The 20,145-nt window shown below is 40.6% G+C and overlaps 1 protein-coding gene across 1 annotated transcript in view; it reads right to left on the bottom strand.

Moving 5' to 3' along the window:
• C2H17orf78 (chromosome 2 C17orf78 homolog) overlaps nucleotides 1-4,984 on the bottom strand; it is a 29,289-nt gene extending 24,305 nt beyond the window's left edge. Inside the window, exons 1-3 of the mRNA XM_072646958.1 lie at nucleotides 4,756-4,984; nucleotides 2,058-2,144; nucleotides 16-267 (exon numbers count right to left, since the gene is read on the bottom strand). Of these exons, the coding sequence (XP_072503059.1) occupies nucleotides 16-267; nucleotides 2,058-2,144; nucleotides 4,756-4,828 (412 nt within the window). The 5' untranslated portion in view covers nucleotides 4,829-4,984. The remainder of the gene's footprint in view (nucleotides 1-15; nucleotides 268-2,057; nucleotides 2,145-4,755) is intronic.
• Between the last annotated feature and the right edge of the window lie 15,161 nt (nucleotides 4,985-20,145).

The raw sequence follows: 20,145 nt of genomic DNA, 5'->3' as shown, positions 1-20,145 counted from the left end.
TGCCTGTAGTCTCACCTTGGACGGTAAGATGGAGTCCAGCCTGAAACCACAGTTTGGGTGCCGTAGATAAGTAGCAGTGTGGTTCAGTGAGGTTGTCCTGGAGCAGAGCCGTGATGACACTCAGGCTTTTCAAGGTGTACCTGACCTTTGCGCTTTCCTCTGAATCCTGAAGATTTACTGTTACTTTGTTCCCTGAATCAACACACTGTAGGGTAGCCACTGCCTGGTTTTGGCTGAGTGCTTCCCTTCTGGCTTCTCCCTGGGCTTCTGGAAGGAGAAGTGGGCAAAAGGTGACAGAAGACAGCCAGCTTTTAGTCTGAGCAGTGGGAGGCCTTGTTAAAAGCTGAATCAAATCTCTTTGAAGAACCACCAACCTTTCTTGCAGCTTGCAAATCAAAATGGAAACTCTACTTGTTTCTTCTTTTCTTTCACCTTTCCATTTTTCCTCTCCTCTCCTTTTCTGTTCTCCCCTTCCTTTCCCATTTCTCCTTCCCTCTCCTCCCTTTTTTCTCCCCTACCCTCCCTTCTCCTCTTCTCTCATCTCTCTTCTTCTCCCCTTCTTTCCCCTTTCTTCTTCCATCTCCTCCCCTCCTTGCTTCTCTTTTCCCTTTCTCTTCTTTTCTCTCCTCTCTTCTTCTCTCCTTCCTTTCCCACTCCTCCTTCCCTCTCTTCTTCTCCTCCCTGTTTTCTTCCCTTCTTCCCTACTCTTTCTCCTTTCCCTCTCTTTCCTCTCCTCCCCTTTCCACTTCCCTTTTCCTCCTCTGCTCTCTCCTTTCTCCCCCCTTCTTTCCCCTCTTCCCCACCTTCTGGATTACCTCCTTTCTCCCTTCCCTTTTCAGCATGCCCCCCTCTTTTTAAAAGATGCAGATGTATGCCCACACAGCACCCAACTCAGAACAACATAGTTTTTAAACTAATCTTCCCTCCTTTATGTTTTAATAGAAAGCCATCCTGGTAGTTCCCTGGAGAAAAAAGCTAATAGCTGGGGCTGGCACTCTGCCTGGTAAAGAAGGTAGATACTTCTGCGTTGTGATTTTGTTAACTGGCTGTTGCCCCTGGTTTCCTCCCCTTCCTGCTCTGCTGTCTTGCTATCAACAATCTCTTTATTATCTGATTGGTTAAAGTTTTCTTCCTCCATAATAAGTGTGGGAATATTAAGGCCTAGGAAGGCCAAAGTTGTACAGCCTGAGAGCAGGGGGCAGAAAACAGGAGGGTAAGGAGGTCCCAAAAGGTGTGGATACCCCAGGGCTTCATAGGGATGAAACTGTGAGATCCAAGTAAATAATGATTTATAAATAAATAAACAAACAAACATAAATAAGGAGTTAACTTTTCCTTCTCTATACTCCTGGGCTTGGTCTCAGGATCCTAGATTTAGAGTTACAAGGGATCTTAGAGGTTCTCTGGTCCAAATCCCATCAATTAGCAGCTGAAGAAACTGAAGTGAGGTCACTTTGCCAGAGTTGTACAGGTAATAAGTAACAGAGGAAAGAGTTATACTAGGTTCCTCCCCTCCCCAAAGTCAGTACTCTTTCCATTGTATCTTTCTTCTTCACTGGTTCATATTTGACTCTGAGGCTAAGGACTAAGGCAGGTTTCTTTTAACTTTTAATTTTAATTTTTTTAACTTAAATTGTTTATTAAATTACAAAATCAGTTTCTTATGCTTTCCAAGGCACCCTTTTAAGGTTACCTCTTTCTGTCATGAATCCTGAGGCCAAACTCTCCATTGGAGGAAGCTCATCTCTTCTCTGATATTGCTCATTTCCCTTCCCCAGGTGTGTCTGGTATCTGGGCCTTCTTCACGTTTGTTCTCTAGCCTTCCCCTGTCTGCCTGGCAGTGAGTGAGACCTCTTGGAGAGGCATGGAGCTTCAGTCCTCCCCAGGATTATGCTTACCTTATAATTAGCTTTAAAAAAGCATTCAATGAGGCCCTCCTTGAAGCAGAGGACCTTCCACATCATTAATTTTCAGAATTCAGGTGAGGAGAGGTCCCCCTTTCTAAAGGAAAAATTCTCCAGAAAAGGGAAATGAATTTCCAAGGTAAGTTCCCCTACCTTGTATCAGCAGCACTTCAATGCTTCTCATGTCCCTTGGGAATAGTCCAGGAAACTGCTCTACTTGACAGCTGTTGCCTTTGAGTTCTGAGGAATGTGAATAGAAGAAAACCAGTGCTTACTGAAGATTCACTCAGTAGGTGCCTGCATGTGCCGAGGGTTGTGTTAATAATAAGGGGTTACCTTCTGTTCTGACCATCTTCATCTTACTGGAAACTTGGACTCCTCTGAGTTTGATAGGTGAGCTTTTGCCATATGATGCCAGGGCCCAGGCTTCCAGCACACTCTCTGGCTATTTTCTCACCACGTGCCAGCATGTGGGCACCTTCCTCTTCCTTCCCGTCACCTGCCCCCCACCAGTTTTCTATTGGAACCACATAAAGACTCCTTTATGTGTTTTCTTCCTCCATTAGAATGTAAGCATTTGGAAGTCAGAGCTATCTTGTTTGCTTTCTTATATCTCTAGCACTGAGCACAGTGCGTGGCATCAGCACAGTACTTAATACATTATTGCTCTGTCTGTCTAGAGTATCTGTCTACATGGCACTATTACATATGATCTCATTTGATTCTTTTAAAGTCACTTAATTTCTTTGTACCTCAGTTTCCTTATCTGTAAAGTGAGAGGGTTGGATTAAATAGCCTTGGAGGTCCCTTCCTGCCCTGGATCTGAGATCTTTTCATCCTGAGATTATATTACTTTGGATCACACTTATCTGAGTCTGTCCTATTACTTTGCTAGACACTGGGGATGTGTCTTCAGTGCATTTTGCATCTCCCCTTTGTCTAACATGGTGATCTGTATAACACAGCCATTTAATCAATGTCAAATTGTATTTATTGAATGAAATACACTTGAGGTCATAGATTTAGAAGTAGAAGGGGACCTTAGGAGTTATCTTGTCCAACATCCTCATTTTATAGATTGGAAGACAAAGGCACAGAGAGGATAAGTGAATTGTCCAAGGTCACCCAGGTCGTAAGGGATGGAGCCCAGATTCTAATCCATATCTTCTGACTTGGAATCTAACACTACTTCCTCCCAACTGAGTGTTCCATCCCAGGATGGGACCCCGATTGAACAATAAGCTGGTAGATCCTATTTTCATGTGGTTAGAGGTGAAGGAAGAGGAAGAGTGTCAACTGCACAAGTATATAGGGCATGGAATTCCTCATTTTATAGTTGGGGAAACTAAGGCTCAAGTACATGACTTATTCAAAGAGACTTGGCTATTAAACAGAGCTGGGTTTTCTGCTCTCTAGGCCAGAGGTCTCTGCCCTCAAAGAACTTACAATCTAGTTGAAGAGACCAATACAGACACAAGAAAAGAGTTATAAAAAGAATGAATACTGACATCACAGCAATGAACAAATATGAATTACTCCAGCATAATAGAAATGCTGGGGGGAGGAAAAGGAGGAGAGAAAGTAAAGGAGCAGTTGAACCATATGAAGATTGTTTGAAGAACTGAGACTATTTCAGCTAGAGAGGAGAAAGCTCAGGGGGAACATAACCTTTTCCCAGAACAGGGATTAGACTTGTTCAGTTTGTGACCAGAGGGTAGAAACAGATGGGAGAGGCAAAGAGGTAACTTTAGGCTTGGTGCCAGGAGTTTTCTCTAAGAAATATAGCAATTAAAAGATGGGGTTGGCTGTTACCCCTCATCAAAATTCTTCAAGCAAAGGTTGAATGATTCTTTATTGAGGATGTTGAAGAAGGAATTATTTTTCACGTATGGGTTGACTGCCAAGATCCCTTTCCACTCTGAAATTCTGTAATTCTGTGAGTTGGGATGCAAAGGAAGGCCTGTCTCCCATATTCCCATCCCTATTTTTTTCTAATCTTGCTTCCTTTCCCTTCTATTTCCTATAGGATCTGTTTAAAATAAAGAGAATTTTGGATAGTTTCTTGGATATAACTTTGGATAGGCTACCTCTATGTAAGTCCTCTCACCCACAGGTCATAACAAATATGACTACATATGACTCAAAAAGAGGTTGTGGGTTTTCTTCATCTATTATATTTGTAATGGCTGTACCTGCTGCCACTCGGCCTCAGGCTGGACTAATGTGCTTCTGAGAGAATCTTTTCAGAATGCTTTCAAAATCATGAAGACAAACAGGTTCCAGAAACTAGCAGTGATACTGTCATTCAGCCAGTTAGTCATATATTAAGCACTTTCTATGTGCCAGGCAGTGTTTGAAGTACTTAGGGGTACAATGAAAGGTAAAAAGACAATTCCTGCTCCAAAGGATCTCACTCTTGGGCACTTACAGCTCATATGTATGTAGATGTATCAATGCATTTTTGCTCAGTTATGCAAACAACCAAGCTATAGAAAGGATAAATTAGAGGTAATCAACAGAAGGAAAGCACTAGAATTAAAGGGGTTTGATTACAGAGCAAGTGCATGATGGGTAATGGACTGAGAGATCTAACATGATCCTCCTAATCATGACAAGATCGAAGAAGATGAAGGTATTATATTTGCTAAAGAGTTTCTATCACAGAAGAAACTCCTTCCATCTGTCTGGTTCGGGATAGCATAGACCTATCCAAAGGTAGGTGGATGGATATTCTTTGGGGTATTTTGTCCTTTGCATTCTCTATGTTTCCACTGCAGCAAAGAAAGGAAATTTTATAGACTAACTCTCTAAGGTTGGTTTCTATGGGGAATAAGAGAAGAAAGGTCCTTACCTTTCTGATTGGCATCATAGGCTGCAAAAATCAGGATAAGAACAGAGTTGTATCCATATTCACAACAGTGCATGTTCCCCTTTGGGTAACTGATCTGCCAGGGCTGCCGTGGGAATATAACCGGGCTGCTGGGCTGCACCCACCACTGTCAAGGTAGATCTGATCCCTATAGAGTTTCGTTCAATCCAGAGAAATTTGTTTTCTTTCTCAATGATCAAGACTTTGAGCTGATATGAGAGCAGGCTGAATAATTTATTAATGATTGACTCAAGAGGTCTTCCCTCTTGAGGGAAGAGGTCAATCCTCAAGATTGCTGACAAAGGGAATTGTACCATGGGGAGGTTTCCCCAAGCCGAGAGGGCACACAGATACACATACACCCGTGGAGACAGAGGCATACATCAATACCCATAAGTTTTAGATCTGGAAGAGAGCTTAATGATCATTTAGTCCAACCTCCTCATTTTATAGTAGAAAAAAGGTACTGACAGAGAGGTTACATGACTTACTTCCTCACGTCACACAGCTATTAAGTACCAGAGCCCTATGCACAGACACACGTAGACACATGCATGCAGAGGAATGGGACAAGGGACACACAGGATGAGAATGGGTGGAAGGGGTCTCATTGGCACTAGCAGAGGAAATGCCACACAGAGGCTTCTGTGCAAAGGCAAGAAAGACTAAAGCAAGTCAAATCAACAATGATTTATTAAGCACCTTCTAGGTGGCAGGTACTGTGCTAAGTACTGGAGATAGTTACATAGGTATAATTTTAAATTTTAATATAATTTAAGAATTTAATTTTTATATATTACATATAATAAACAAGGGAGTAGCACACCGATGGAGAGATATATCTTGGGTACAGTGGGAAAAGAAGTAGATTAGGAGTCAGCTCTGCCATTTATTGCCTGTGTGACTTTGGTCAAGTCACTTAACTTCTGTCTGGGCCTCAGTTTCCTCATCTGTAAAATGAGGAGATTGGATTGACTTCTAAAGTCCCTTCCAGCTCTAAATCTGTGATCCTACCTGTGATTTATTTGCACAGGGAGTTTCTGTTGTGAAAATTCCTTCTGCTGATAGGGATCAGCAAGTCCTTTAGATTTCTAGTTTTATAGTTGCCTAGGACACTAAGAGGTTGATACTTTCCCACGATGACACAGTTAGTATGAGTCAGATACAGGACTTGAACCCAGGTCTTTCACATTCTAAGACTAGTATTTGCATCCATTAAGCTGTGCTGTCTGTCACTAAGATCCATACATAAACAGTGATTAACACAGTGCCCAGAACCTAGCAGACACTTAATAAATGCTTGTTGACTGACTGACTGACAGAAATATACAGAAGGGCATACATAGATGGATACTGAGATATGTATCAGACGTATCAATGCTCAGATCACACACACCCTCAAATATTCAGATATATATCTCTAAGTATCCACATCTCTCACTTCTCTCCTCTTTACCAACATTGTTACTAGCATAACAGGCTGTTTCCCGGGTGTAATCCCTTATCATCTCTCTCCCGGACTATTGCAATAGTCTCCTAATTGTTCTCCTTTCCTCAAGTTTCTCCCTCTATTTTATTCTCCATACATTCAAGAAAGTGGTTTTCCTACAGCATAGGTCTGACCACGCCCCTCTCTACCCAAATAGAAAACAAAAATCCTCTATTTTACCCTTAAAATCCTTTACAACCAGGCTCCAACCTACTTTTCAGCTTTCTTAGATGTTACTTTTCTTCATGAACTCTACAATCCAATTAAACTAACCTTCCAGGTATTCCTCTTACAAAACACACTCCCATCTCCATGCTTTTGTACTGACAACCTGCCATACCTGGAAAGGCTTTCCTTCCTCACGTTCAATTCTTGGAATCTCTAGCTCCCTTCAAGGCTCCTTTAAAAGGTCTTTTCTGATTCCTACATTTCTCCCTGAAATAACTTTGCTTATATTTTATGGAGAACTTATTGTATTTTGGTCAGTCCCAGCAGGGCTTCTTAAACTTTTCTCTACTCGCCACCCCTTCAGCATAGGCAAGACCCCACAGCTTTAGAAGTGCTTAGAAAACAAGCTCCTTGATGCAGCGACAGTCTCACTTTTGTCTTTTTGTCCCTAGTAATGAGTACAAGGCCTAGTACATTGTGTGTGTGTTCATCCTTTGTTGCTGAAGAAGACCATGCCATCAGAGAAATGATGACATGACTTGCACTTGACTTTGTTTTGAGTGAGGGAGGGCTGTGCAGGTCACCAGCTTCACTTCTCCTCCAGAGCCATCTGAATCCAGTGACCAGGTATTCTTTAGGATGACTGGAGATGACCCAGGATGAGGCAATTGGGGTTAAATGACTTACCCAAGGTCACACAGCTAGTGAGTGTCAAGTGTCTGAGATGAGATTTGAAGTCAGGTCCTCCTGACTCCTGCACTGGTGCTCTATCCACTGCACCACTTAGCTGCCCCATACCAAGTGCTATGACCATATAGATCAACTCCAGCAGAAGGAATGAGGGAAAGCTTTGTGAAACTGGTGGTACCAGAGCTTATCTCTAAAGGAAAGAAAGGAAATTAAAAGACAGTGAGCACAAGGAAATCTACTCTAGGCATAAAAGATTGCATGAGTAAAAAAGCAGGGAAAAAGGACAGAGTGGAACATGAACTAAGGATGCTGAGGGTCTAGTTTTGCTGAAACACAAAGTATGCAAAAGTAAATAGTGTGAAATAAGCTACTTTTTCAGTCTTATTAAACATACTTTGCTTTCTTAAATTGTACGAACTTGTTAGCTATTAAGAGGGCTGTCAATCCCAATTTTATTTTTTTTTCTACAATAACTGAAAAGGTGTGGAAATGGTAACAGGACATAAACTCGGTCAGTGGCCATACCTCAAAGGAAATTCTGGGTTCCTACCTAATCTCCCACCTAATTCACAATTACATTTGTCTTTGAGATTGGCCATGGGAATAGAAAGCCCACCTGCCACCCCACTATAAGGCAAATACCAATCCAAAGCCTTAGTTATTTGTGAAAACCTGGACTGATCTCTTTGATTACAGTCTTCTCAAATTAAATGTTTAGGTCTCTGGGGATAGAGGAGAAAGACAACAATACTGTATGTCTGATCACTCAGTCGGCAACTAGGCTTACCATGCTGGACAAAAGAAAGTGATGGTGAAAAAAGAGATGAGATTTAGAAAGCTTCTAAGTTAATGAGAACTATTTACCTCAATGAACCCTGTAATAACCAATATAAAAAGGAACCTGTTGAGAACCTGAAATATGAGCTCAAATGTAGTTGTTTAATAAAGGCTGGTTTATTATTGATTTTTGTGCCAACTACCTACCCCCCATGCTTGTAATGTTCTCTGCCTTTACCTCCTCTCGTGTTATGTTTTGTTTTGGTATGGTTTTTCTCATGGTTTCTCCCATTCATTTTAATTCTTCTATGCAACATGACTAATGTGAAAATGTGTTTAATAAGAATGTATGTGTAGAGCCCATATAAGATTGCATGCCATCTCGGGAGGGAGGAGAAAAGGAAGGGGAGACAATTTAAGAGTTGTGGAAGTGTATATTGAAAACTGAAAACAAATAAATTAAATTCAAAAAAAACCTGAAGTAGCACATTTTACTTGCCTTGCCTGACCCCTCCAGTGGCTATTGCCCCTCCCTCAATGATCTTGCATTTATTTTGTGCATGCACACATGTGCACACACATGCATACATGCACACGCACACATGCACACGCGCACACATGCGCACACACGCACACATGCACACATGCGCGCGCGCGCACACACACACACACACACACACACTGTCTCCCTTGATAGAACGGTAAGCTCAAGCCCTTAGGGACCGTCTCATTTTGGGTTTTGTATCCCTAGTACCTAGTACAATTCTTGGCACATGGAAGGCATTTAATATATGTTTGTTGTTTTCTTGATTGATTAAGTTATCTTTCATATGGTAGGTATTTCTGCAGAGAATCAAAGTAGGTGCTAGCAGTAAGAATTCCCTGGATGCTGGCTGGTAGGGCCAGAAAAAAAAATGCTTTCTAGAATGCAAGAAAGTGTTGACAGGTTATCTTGGATGAAGGAAGGAAATAAGCATTTGTCAGTCACCTGCTATGTGCCAGGCAGGCAGTGTGCTAAACGCTTCACAAGTATTATCTCTTTTGAGCCTCACAACAACCCTAGGAGGTGTGTGTTATTTTTAACTCCATTTTACAATTGAGGAAACTGAGATAATCAGAAGTTAAATGACTTACCCAGGGCCAAACAGGGAGTAAGTAACTGAGGCTAAATTTGAATTCAGATCTTCCTGACTCCAGGCCTGGTATTCTACACATGGTGCCACCTAGCTGCCTCTTTATTTCTGACTAGATTTCTATTAACGCATTTGGCTTGGCTCTTGATTACTCCAAGTTTCATTTTCCTTAGTTAAAGGGTAAATACTGGAATGTACATGTTCTAACAGCCTGTCCAACAGACTCAGTGGGAGCAACACTTAGACATTGATGAGGAAAATAAGGAAATGTCCCACTCAGTTCCTTTGTCCAAGTCCAAGGCCTCCACAGCCCTCCCAGTCAGGATCAAATCAGATCTTTTGTTCAGTACTTATTTGGAAGATGACACTGGGAGTGCACATTTAGTAGATTTAATTCAATCTAATTCAATTTAATAAGCATTTATTAAGTACCAACTATGTATAAGCATTGTGCTAGGTATTAGGAGTAAAAACATAACAAAGAATAAATCCATTTCTTCAGTGAACTTACATTTCAATGGGGGTGGTATAATACACTTAGCCCTTCTCCATCCCTAAGGAGGAAGAGGAGAGGTCTCATAAGAGATGATGAAATCAGGGAGACTTACTGGTGTCACTCAAAATCATATGTGCGATGGCAGGTGAGAGAGCAACATGATGAAAAGAAAAGAGGAAGGTGGTGACAGTGAACTCACTGCAGTGCTAGTTCTTCAAGCAAAGAGATGGCTCTGAGAAATTTGACTTTTGGGATTCTATGGGACTCAAAGAATGGAAGGATCAGTTGAGGCAGAAAGACAACAAAAGGACAAGTATGTTCTCACTTCATGAGAAGGATGTAGAATTGCCTAAGGAGCAATGCACACTCTAGACCATTGATCTAGAAATGGTGTTGAAAATGATCTTGGAATGGTCTAGAAAAATTCCCTTTTCTGTTGTAGGAGACCTCAGAAACCATCTCAAAGATCTTCTGATAAAGGCCATCTTCAGAGAGTCTGGTACATCATTTATAGTCCTGGTACAAAAAAAGAAAATGGAAGGTTATGAATGTATGCAGACCACCAGACTTGAAAAAAGAACTGAAGTGGAGCAGGACATCATGCTCTGGACTTTCCTTTGGGAAGTCAGTGGTTCTCAATACTGGTCTTAAACAATAGTTATTACCATATTCCTATGGCAGAATGAGATAAAGTGAAGACTGCTTTTATATTTCTTGCTGGCTTTTTACCAGTTTGAAGTAATACGCCAAGGAGAGGTGTGATAGAAAAATGTTTACCAACTAGTTCTCAAAAAAAAAAAAAGTATAGGTGGCACACTTTTAAATTTAATCTGCATTATTAACATTATCCATCACTTTTTAAAGTCTAGACAGTCAGCAAAACAATAAACCAAGCCCTGATTTGTATTATTTGTCCATTTGTGAGGTATAAAGGCTAACACTGAAGATTTAACAATCAGTCCTTGTGAGTTGTTTGGAGCTGGTTTCTGCAAACTTCTGCATCCCTTCTAGGACTGTGTCATCTAAAACATATGCATTTATCCGAAGTGTTGATAAAAATATTAAGCAATCCAGGCCCAAGCACAGATCCTTCAGGAACTCTACTGGAGAGAGCCATAGTAGTCTAGCATACCCCTGGTTCCAAAGTATCTTGGAGGTCCATGGAGAAAACAGTTAAAAGATATGAATTATCCACAAGTGCTGGTATACTTTAATGAAATTATTGTCTTTGGAAAGACTCTGAAAGAATATGAGGAAAAACTGAGGAAAGTATTAACTAGGCTAGAGGTTAATTGTCTGAAATTTTCAGTAGGCAAGTGTCAGTTCTAAAGAACCTCTGTCAAATATGTGGTTCATATGGTATCTCAACAAGGTGTGAGCAGTGCCCTAGAGAATATTGAAATGCTCCTGAATGGCAAGTCTATAGACCTTAAAAGGTCTAAGGACTTTTCTGGGATTTGATGGTTACTGTCACACATTTGTTAAGAACTAAGCTTCCATGACTACATTATTGAAAGACCACATTCATGTATATATGATGAAGAGACCTTGAAACAGAAGGGCAAAGTTGTATTAAACTCCACAAAACTCTCAAATGAGATAATGTAAAAGTTCTTAGCACAGTTTTGGGCACATAGTAGGTACTATATAAATGCTTAATCCCTTCTTTTCCCCACCCCTTTAGAGACTAATGTATGGACAATTGGAAACAAGCATTTAAAATCTTGGTCAACTGGGTCAACACAATTATCACTATTAGCTTATATGGATCCAAGCAAGCCTTTTGTCCTACATACAGATGCCAACCTGGAGACTTGGGAGTGGTTCTGTATCAAAAGTGCTGATCACCAGAATTCAGTTGCATTTGCTTGTAGAGGTCTGAGCAACTTCAAGACTCATTCATTAAGGAGACGTGGCCTCTTACTGGGTCGAGAGGGTACTTTGTCATGAGCACCAATATAAGACCCACTTACAAGGATCTTTAGGAATCAAATTGATGGTTTGTTCCTAGAGAGTTCTGATGTTTATATTCTTAAATCATCAATAAAGTTTGCATACAAAAAAAGAAAAAAAAGACTAATTCATTTCCCCTTGCCCAAGCTGGAGTTCTTGACTTTGAAGTGATCTGTCATTAAGATGTTCAAGATCATAAATATGGAGTGAAGTTGTAAGTGTGGCCAGACAAAATTCCATTGACATATATGCTGACCAATGCCAAGTTAGATTCTTCTTGCCAAATATAGTCTTAGGCAACTATGAATTTTGTATACACTACCAGGGGAAGACTAATGTGGATGTTGATGCCCCATCTGGAAGGTCATGAGAAACTGAAGCTAAGGCAATATTTAAAGGAGCAAAAGCTAAGGAGGTAGGCAAGCAGCTAAAAGTTGGAGACTCTCATTGGACAGCTTGGCAAGTATATCCTATGTGAACCAACTTTCTCTTTCTTGGTTGTCTGTGGATGACTAGTAGCAATAGTAGAGGACTGATGAGGGCTAGTGAGAAGTTCTATAGTCCAGACTCAAGGCAAAGATGCTAAAGGACTCAATTTCTAGTCCTTTAAAAGCACCTTACTATTTAGACAATGGCAGAAGTGGAAGCTATGTAATATAATAGTACGCTGGAATATCACTGACCTCATACCCAGGGAAACGGTTGATGTTCTTCAGGACATATTTTTCTATGATCATGAAAACTTATGTGATGATTTTGGATATATGGGTTAAAAGAAGATCCTAGAACTAGTTGGAAATAGATTTTTCTGGTTAAAGGTGGCTAAAGTCATCACTAAGAAGCATGAGATGTTCTCATTTTGTATAAATTACTATTAATTAAAGCCACAAACTTTGAGAATGTAAGCACTAGCAAATTTCTGGAATTTGTCTAAGTTGACTTCCTAACCCTGGAAGGAGATAGTAAGCATATCAGTCATGTATTGGTAGTGACTGATCATTTCACAAGATATACACAAATATATCTAATCAAGAGCTAGAAAGCTTCCATGGTTGGTAAAGTATTGTGGGATTAATATTTCTTAGTGCCTAGACTTGCTATCCTTTCAGACCAAGGCAAAGACTTTGAAATCTCATTGCACAAAAAAATATTAACTTTGGCTGGCATTAAGGAGTCTAGAACTAGAGAAGAATCAAGAGAATGTTGCATACATGTTTTAAGAACAACTTTGAGTCATTGAGTCATTTTGATTATTATAAATACCCAAATTAACTACAAAGGACATGTGAAGGAAAATGTTATCTGCATCCAGAGAAAGAACTGATCAATAGAAGTTATGTATAGAATGTTTTTACATATATATGCGTGTGTGTGTATATATGTGTGTGTGTATATATGTATATACACATATATACATATATGCACATACATACAAATTTATTTCTAATGGTGGTCACCTCTAGGATGGGGGAGGGAAGAAAAAAGGGAAAAAAAGAAAGTTACACGATAACTGTATCATGTGTTTAAAAGGATTAGCACATTGTACGTAACAGATTTGCAGTTTTGTATACAATCACCTTTTTTTTCTATTCTACTATGTTATGAAAATGTTTGATTTATTTCTTAGGTTCAGAATAAAATAAATAACAATTTTAAAAGAAGGCTAGAACTATACCTTCCCAACCTCAAGGGATTCCACAGTCTTCAGCCACCTACCATTGAACATGTAGGGACATTGATGATGGAGTCTTAATAGAGCTGCCTCTAGCCCCAATATTCTAACTTCATTACAGGCCCCCTGTACCTATCTAGCCCTCTGCCAATGTACTAACTTCTTCATATATTCCTCACTTCTCACTAGAACAACAGGTATGTCCCTGAAATTCATAGTTCTCATAGAAACAGTAGGCATGGAAACCCAGCCATTGCCTCTACCCTAGGCACTGTCCCCAGATCCATTTCTCATATTTCCCAAAGAAACAGCAAGTGTGTCCATGCTCTCTACCACAGCCACATCCATTTAGTTCTAGAAAGGATCACAATATTCAGCGAATCAGAAAGCAGCAGCACCAGGAGGCCCAAGCATGATGTAGACCCCAAAACAATAGAAGGGACTTTCCCTAGGTAGGCACCTATGCAGTAATAGTAAAGGACAGACCTAGAGTAAACTTAAGATGTAGAGAGACTTTTTATTATATCATTATCATATATACATACCCTCCTAAATGGGTTTCTCTGTATGCATTGTGGGTAATCACATGCTCAGTTTCACTGTGACTGGGACCCCCTCCTCCACTACCTAATCTTTTAACAAACTCCTCCTATCTTTTTACTATTAATCATATTCCTATATTCTATGTAAATTTCTGTTATGTAATTGCACCTTTACCTATAAAAATCCAACTTGCTTTCTCTGAAGTTGCTGGTTCCTCTTGGAACTTAGCCCACTCCATGAGAGGTGTCAATCTCAATAAATGCCTATAGTTGGATTAGAGGTGGTCTGACTGAATTCTTTGAGATGTTTCCATCACAACACATCATGAAACCCCAACAGTTTTTGGCATCCCTGTGTGGACTCTAGTCTCTGACTGACCTCCACCTCCACGTGAAGCAGAGTCTCTGAATCAGGCCCCCTCTAATCCAAAAGTAAGTCTATCTTTTTCCCTTCTCTTAGCTGGGAGGTCCTTCAAGAACTAGGAAGGCTGGACTGGATTGCTTGGGCCCTAATATCCAAGGCCATTGCTGCTAGCAAAACTCCCTCTAGGCAGAGGACGCTGGGAAATTCATACTTCATTTTCTTTTTTTTCCTCTTCATTTTTCGGTGGGACACTATTGAAGAGATGAACATGGCTATAGGGGGGATTTCCTTAGGCTTACTGGCATTCAGTCTCAACTCCCATCCTGCAGGACTACTAAATTGTAAAAGATCCTACTCTCTGTATAATCTGGAAGAACAAGAAGAGTTGTTGCTATCTGTGCTTTCTGTTTGTATTTGTCTGTTCTGTGTCTGTGTAAAAATCTTTGAGTCTGCCACCTTTCAAGATTTAAAATGCAGCCAGCTGGAAATAGAAAAAAAACAACAACCCAGTAGCTGGGCTAGAAAGATTGATAGTCTCTTAAAGAAAGGTTGTTGGTAAAAAAAAAAAATTCTCTACTTCCTTGGACTCTAGCCAAGTTCTGGAGGTAGAGAGAAAGACAGAAAAAAGAGGAAGGGGGAAACTTCTCCCTTCAGATCTATCTAAGAGAAGAGAAAAGGGGTCACTTCACTGATCAAAGAGAGGCAGGTTTCAAAGCTGCACTTTGAAATTGGACTAGCACTTAACCCTTTCCTGGGTCATAGAACGAGAACTGTGTAATATCATATGGAATATAGATCCAGGTAATTCATTTTGGTTGCTATTTGGCACTAAGATAAATTGGGAAAATGCATAGAACTGAAAAATGGGCACCTCAGAGACGAAGTTTTGAGCTCTCCAGTTTGGGGAAGAGGGGACTAGGCACCAATGGATCTTTTCCAGAATCCCACTCACCTTGACTGGTAGGTTCAAAGCTCTTACTTTCAAAGAAGTTTTAAGGAGTGGACACAAAATTGAAGTTTATTTGAGTAAAAAACCCACTAAGATTCTCCTCTCTATAGTCCTTCCTCTGGCGAGGCTAGGACTACAGTGCCTTCTCCCTGTCATCCTGGCCCTGACCAAGTTGAGGATACAATGAAAGATTAGAACCATAAAGGTCCTTCACCCTGTCATCCTAGCTCTGATTGAGCTAAGGCTGCATGGTAGGAAATGTGAGTTAGCCTTCGTCATCTTTGCAAAAGGAGGAAGACAGGAAGCACAGCAGCTTCAGCAGGGGTCCCACTGGCAACAGCCCTAGGCTCCTGGGCACCCTGAAGCCCACCCAGAGATGCCAAAAATTGTTGGGGTTTCATGATATGTTATGGTAAACCATTTCAAAGAATTCAGTCAGACCACCTCTAATCCAACTATAGGCATTTATTGAGATTGACACCTCTCATGGAGTGGGCTAAGTTCCAAGAGGAACCAGCAACTTCAGAGAAAGCAAGATGGATTTTTATAGGGTAAAGATGCAATTATGTAACAGAAATTTACATAGAATATAGGAATATGATTAATAGTAAAAAGATAGGAGGAGTTTGTTAAAGGATTAGGTAATGGAGGAGGGGTCCCAGTCATAGTGAAACCGAGTATGTGATTACCCACAATGTACACAGAGAAACCCATTTAGGAGGGTATGTATATATGATAATGATATAATAAAAAGTCTCTCTACATCATAAGTTTACTCTAGGTCAGTTCTTTGCTATTACTGCGCAGGTACCTACCTAGGGAAAGTTCCTTCTATTGTTTTGGGGTCCACATCCTGCTTGAGAATCCTGGAGCTGCTGCTTTCTGATTGACTGAGAATTGTGGTTCTTTCTAGGACTAGATGGATGTGGCAATGGTTGAGTGCATTGACACACTTGCTGTTTCTGTGGGAAATATGAGGAATAGATCTGGGGGCAGTGCCTAGGCAGTGCCAGTGACTGGGTTCCCATGCCTGCTGTTTTTGTGAGATATAAGTTTCAGGGACACACCTGTTGTTCTAGTGAGCAGTGAGGCATGTATGAAGAAATTAGGACATTAGCAGGAGGGCTAGGTAGCTAAAATGTACCTGTAATGAAGATAGAATATTGGGGCTGGAGGCAGCTCTATTAGAACTCCTTCAATTGAAACCAGAACAAAATTCTCATTGGACGTTCCTCCACTAGGAAAGATGTAATAGGTTTCTCACCATTATTGCTGATGTTAAAATGACAGCCACATCTACCTGTTGGCTTGTGTTTTGGAAGTTCTAAGGATGAAGAGACCACAGACATCCCTGATAAGTATATCTCTCAATTGAAAGAGAAGCTGCAGGAAATTCAGCCACCCAGCTCCAGCATCAGCTTAGAAGATTACTTTCATTCCTCTCCTAACTCTCTGAACTCTCTAATATACCTTGGAAATCTCTTCATCCTAGAAGCTCTGTTTACCCCTTGACTTCTCATATTAGAAGTATCCACTGGCCCTATATAGCCTCACCTTCTGATTGATTGGTTCACTCCAGAGCCTTCATTTTAAAGAGGATGTCCCTCTCTTCATTGCTCTCCAGGCTGCACTCCTGACTCTCAGGATTTTGTTACGTCCCTTTGCCTGGCACCTTCACCTCGTCTCCCTCCCTCCAACTTTTCAGCTTCCTTTTTTGTGTTGTCTTTTCCCAATTGAATGTAAACTCCTAGACAGGAGAGACTGTCTTCCTTTCTACTTGTTTTCCCTATGCTTGGTATAGTACCAGTCACAAAGTATACAAATGTAATAATGTAATAAATACTTGTTGACCTGAAAGAAACAAATATTCTCTCTCAAGTATGCTCTCAAGTTCTTCAACAGGGTGACACAGGGTTTTGCTGAGAAATCTTAATGTTCACAGAACACGAGAGTTAGACGATCAAAGGAAAGCTATTCTATACCTGGGGTGTAAGTATGAGGTGTTGAGAGGTACTTTTGTTTAACTCCAGGAGTGAAGGTTCAAGAAGAATAGGATAATGATTTGGTTATTCAATTCTGGAATGTTAACATAGATTATGTTTTAAAATACATTTTCTTTGTTATTATGAAGATTACTCAAAATCTTCTTGGGTCAAAGAACATATTGGAGGGAATGGAGGACTGTGCCAGTTTGGAATCTCTCTCTCCAAGGAAGAAGTGGCTTGGATATAGATTTGAGGGAGGGGGTTGGAATTTTTTCTTTTTGTTTGTTAAAATGGGGAAAACAATAGTGATTCCATCCCCCTAGGTTCTGGGGAAGGCATGCAATTGACCCCAGGTAGGGAGAAGGGATGGATAGCAGACTGGAGTAGGTAAGATGAGAATCCTGGAGTTTCCCATAGTCCTCTTCTCTTCAAGTGAGGCACATGCTGGATAGGAGAACAGAGATGGAGCAGGTAAATAAACAGCAAGGGCAAAGAAGCCTTTGGGAATCAGTTATTCATAGGCAAAATCCAACTGCTCAGAGAACTTACATAATTGTTTTGATAGGAAAATACATATTTATTTACACACAGATAGGGCCCTCTGAGTTTCTTTGTATGCATACTTATATGTATGCATGCAGGTACGTATGGGTACGTTACCCAAAATCAGGAGCTAGAGATTTTGTAGTGACTTTTCAAGGTATCTCTCTGGAGATAGAGGGGGAAGGACAGAGAGGTCCCAGGGTGGCTGTTCAGTCTTTGAGATGGTCCCTTTCTCTTTAACATGAGCCCAAATAGTTTTGAACCAAATTTGTGCAAAGGATAGTACATGTATACTAATGCATGTACGTTGTATGTGTACGTAGTAAGTACATGTACAAGATTGTATATATGTTTGTGTATATGTGTGAGAGAATCCCTGACTGACTACTCTATCCTGTCTCTCTCTCTCCAGGTCTCCAGGGGGAGAGTGAAAGAAATCAATATAGGATGCAGAGGATGATGAAGGGAGCCCATGGGAGATGTCCTCTCCCCTGACCCTGTTCCTGTGCGCTCTTGGCCTTGGGGAGGAAAGGGGGAAGGGAGGCTACGCTTTCTCTTCACCTTCACTGTTGAGTTGGCCTTCTGTCCTGGGGTAGCCTATTTCTAGACTGGGAGAGGTCAGTCTGAGGGCCAGAAGGAAGGGTTCAGGAGTCTAAGAATATTGTTGTGGTTCCTGGGGCTGCTGCTGTGGGCAAGGTGGGGGTGAGAAAGCTCCCTAATGTAGGGTGGGGCATGTAGAAGGGGTTGGGGTAAGATGTCATAGAAGCCATGCAACTGCTGATCCTCTCAGAAGCCATGATGGGGGAGAACAAATGGAGGGCATGGGAAAGTTGAGGGCATTGGCAGGAGTTCATATCATCTGAGGATGGTGGTTACTGTACGGAATATTGGTCTTTGGAGAAAAAAAAAGCACTGAGGACTTTCACAAATTGCCATTGTGCTGGCCTAAAGAAGAACTTTGCCTCATTTGCAGTGCCCCCAAGTCACCATGAACTGACTGATAACTCCTTCATGGTCACTGACATGGTGTGAAGTTCATTTCTCTTGCAACAAGAGAGAAATCGTTTAGTGATGGTTTCTGCAGCTGCCATCTTACTTTTGGATAAAGATTAATGTTAAATTTATGTAAGTTATTCCTAACAGACTTGGCCCAAAACAGAGAGTACAATACTACTGTTAATATTTTTTCTTCAACAACCATTTCGGAATAATGGTTACATATATATCCATAGGATAATACTAATATTTACCCATGTAAATTGTATGCAATTGCTCATGGTCATTGGTGTATGTGTTAATTACTTATTACATTTTAAGTATGTTTTTGTTTTGCTATTTTGTTCTACATGTTTTCCTTGCTTGTGTCAGTATCATGAATATGATAACCACACTATAGATACATACAGCATATTTTGTTGCTCTTTGGGCTTATTGATGTTATTATTGCTTTATTTTTCTTTTTCTGTTATGAATATTAGCTTGTGTTCTCCAGACATACATGAACATGTAACATATATGCAACATGTGCATAGTCCTGAAAGTGATTTTGATTTGCAGTCCCTACATTGCATTTTTTAAATTGATGATTTATATGCTTCCACATCCATAGCATTTAGTGCTGAGTTATAGTATATTTGATATAAATAGGACTCTGAGATGATTATCTGGGATGTGATGATTCTTGTTGTGATAAGTGCTTATTTTGATGAGTGATGTATAATTCCAGATATCAAATGTACCACATTTGATTTTGCAAAGGACTGCAAAATTTCTGACACCCTTTCTTCCCTCCCCCTTCTGGTACTTCATGAATACTGGAGACCCATGTTCAGTGCTTTCTGTTGAATCTGGGATGACTTAGCCCTTCTCTATTTCCAAGGAAGGAGGTGGAGGTCTTACTAGAGATGATGACATCAGAAAGACAGATTACGAGGAGGGGATGTCTCACTTAAGCCACCACTTCCAGGAATATCAACTGTGATCACTAGTAAAGTGGCAGAAAGGAGAGGAGAAAAAGAGAAAAATGGAAAACTAGCTGAACTTTGGAGCCTGTGTTGAGTGACTGTAGCCATCTCTGTCGCCAGGAAAACTGTTGGCATACAAACATCCCTGCTTTCACTGTTGTGCTATCCTGGGAGAGGGATGAGTACTATTCCTAATCTTTGTTCTTTAGAGCTTTTTAGTTGTTGTTTACTATTAACATTTAAGGAAACTAGCTTCTTCAAATTAATGTGTCCACTAGTGTATTAAAGGCTCTCTGTGTGTATGTGTGTCTCCAATCAGGTTAAACACAACAAAGAGTGAAATTATTGTGTGTGGAGATATCTAGAGGGAGAGATTACATGTGATTAAAGCTGAAAGAAAAGTATTTTCTAGAAGAAATATAGAAGCTCTTAGCTAGATTGAAAGGAAGCTAGGTGACACAGTGGACAGAGTGTTGGGTCTGGAGTCAGGAAGGCTTATGACCCAGAGTTCAAATTTGGCCTCAGACACTCTCTAGCTATGTGACCCTGAGCAAGTCACAACCCTGTTTGCCTCAGTTTCCTCATCTGCAAAAATGGCAAACCACTCCACTCTCTTTTCTAAGAAAACCCCAAATGGGGTCATGAAA

Source organism: Notamacropus eugenii, chromosome 2 (genome assembly GCF_028372415.1).
Source record: "Notamacropus eugenii isolate mMacEug1 chromosome 2, mMacEug1.pri_v2, whole genome shotgun sequence".
In the NCBI taxonomy this organism is placed as follows: Eukaryota; Metazoa; Chordata; class Mammalia; order Diprotodontia; family Macropodidae; genus Notamacropus; species Notamacropus eugenii.
Note: the sequence above shows the minus strand (reverse complement) of the source record. Positions and strands in the feature narration are given on the sequence as shown.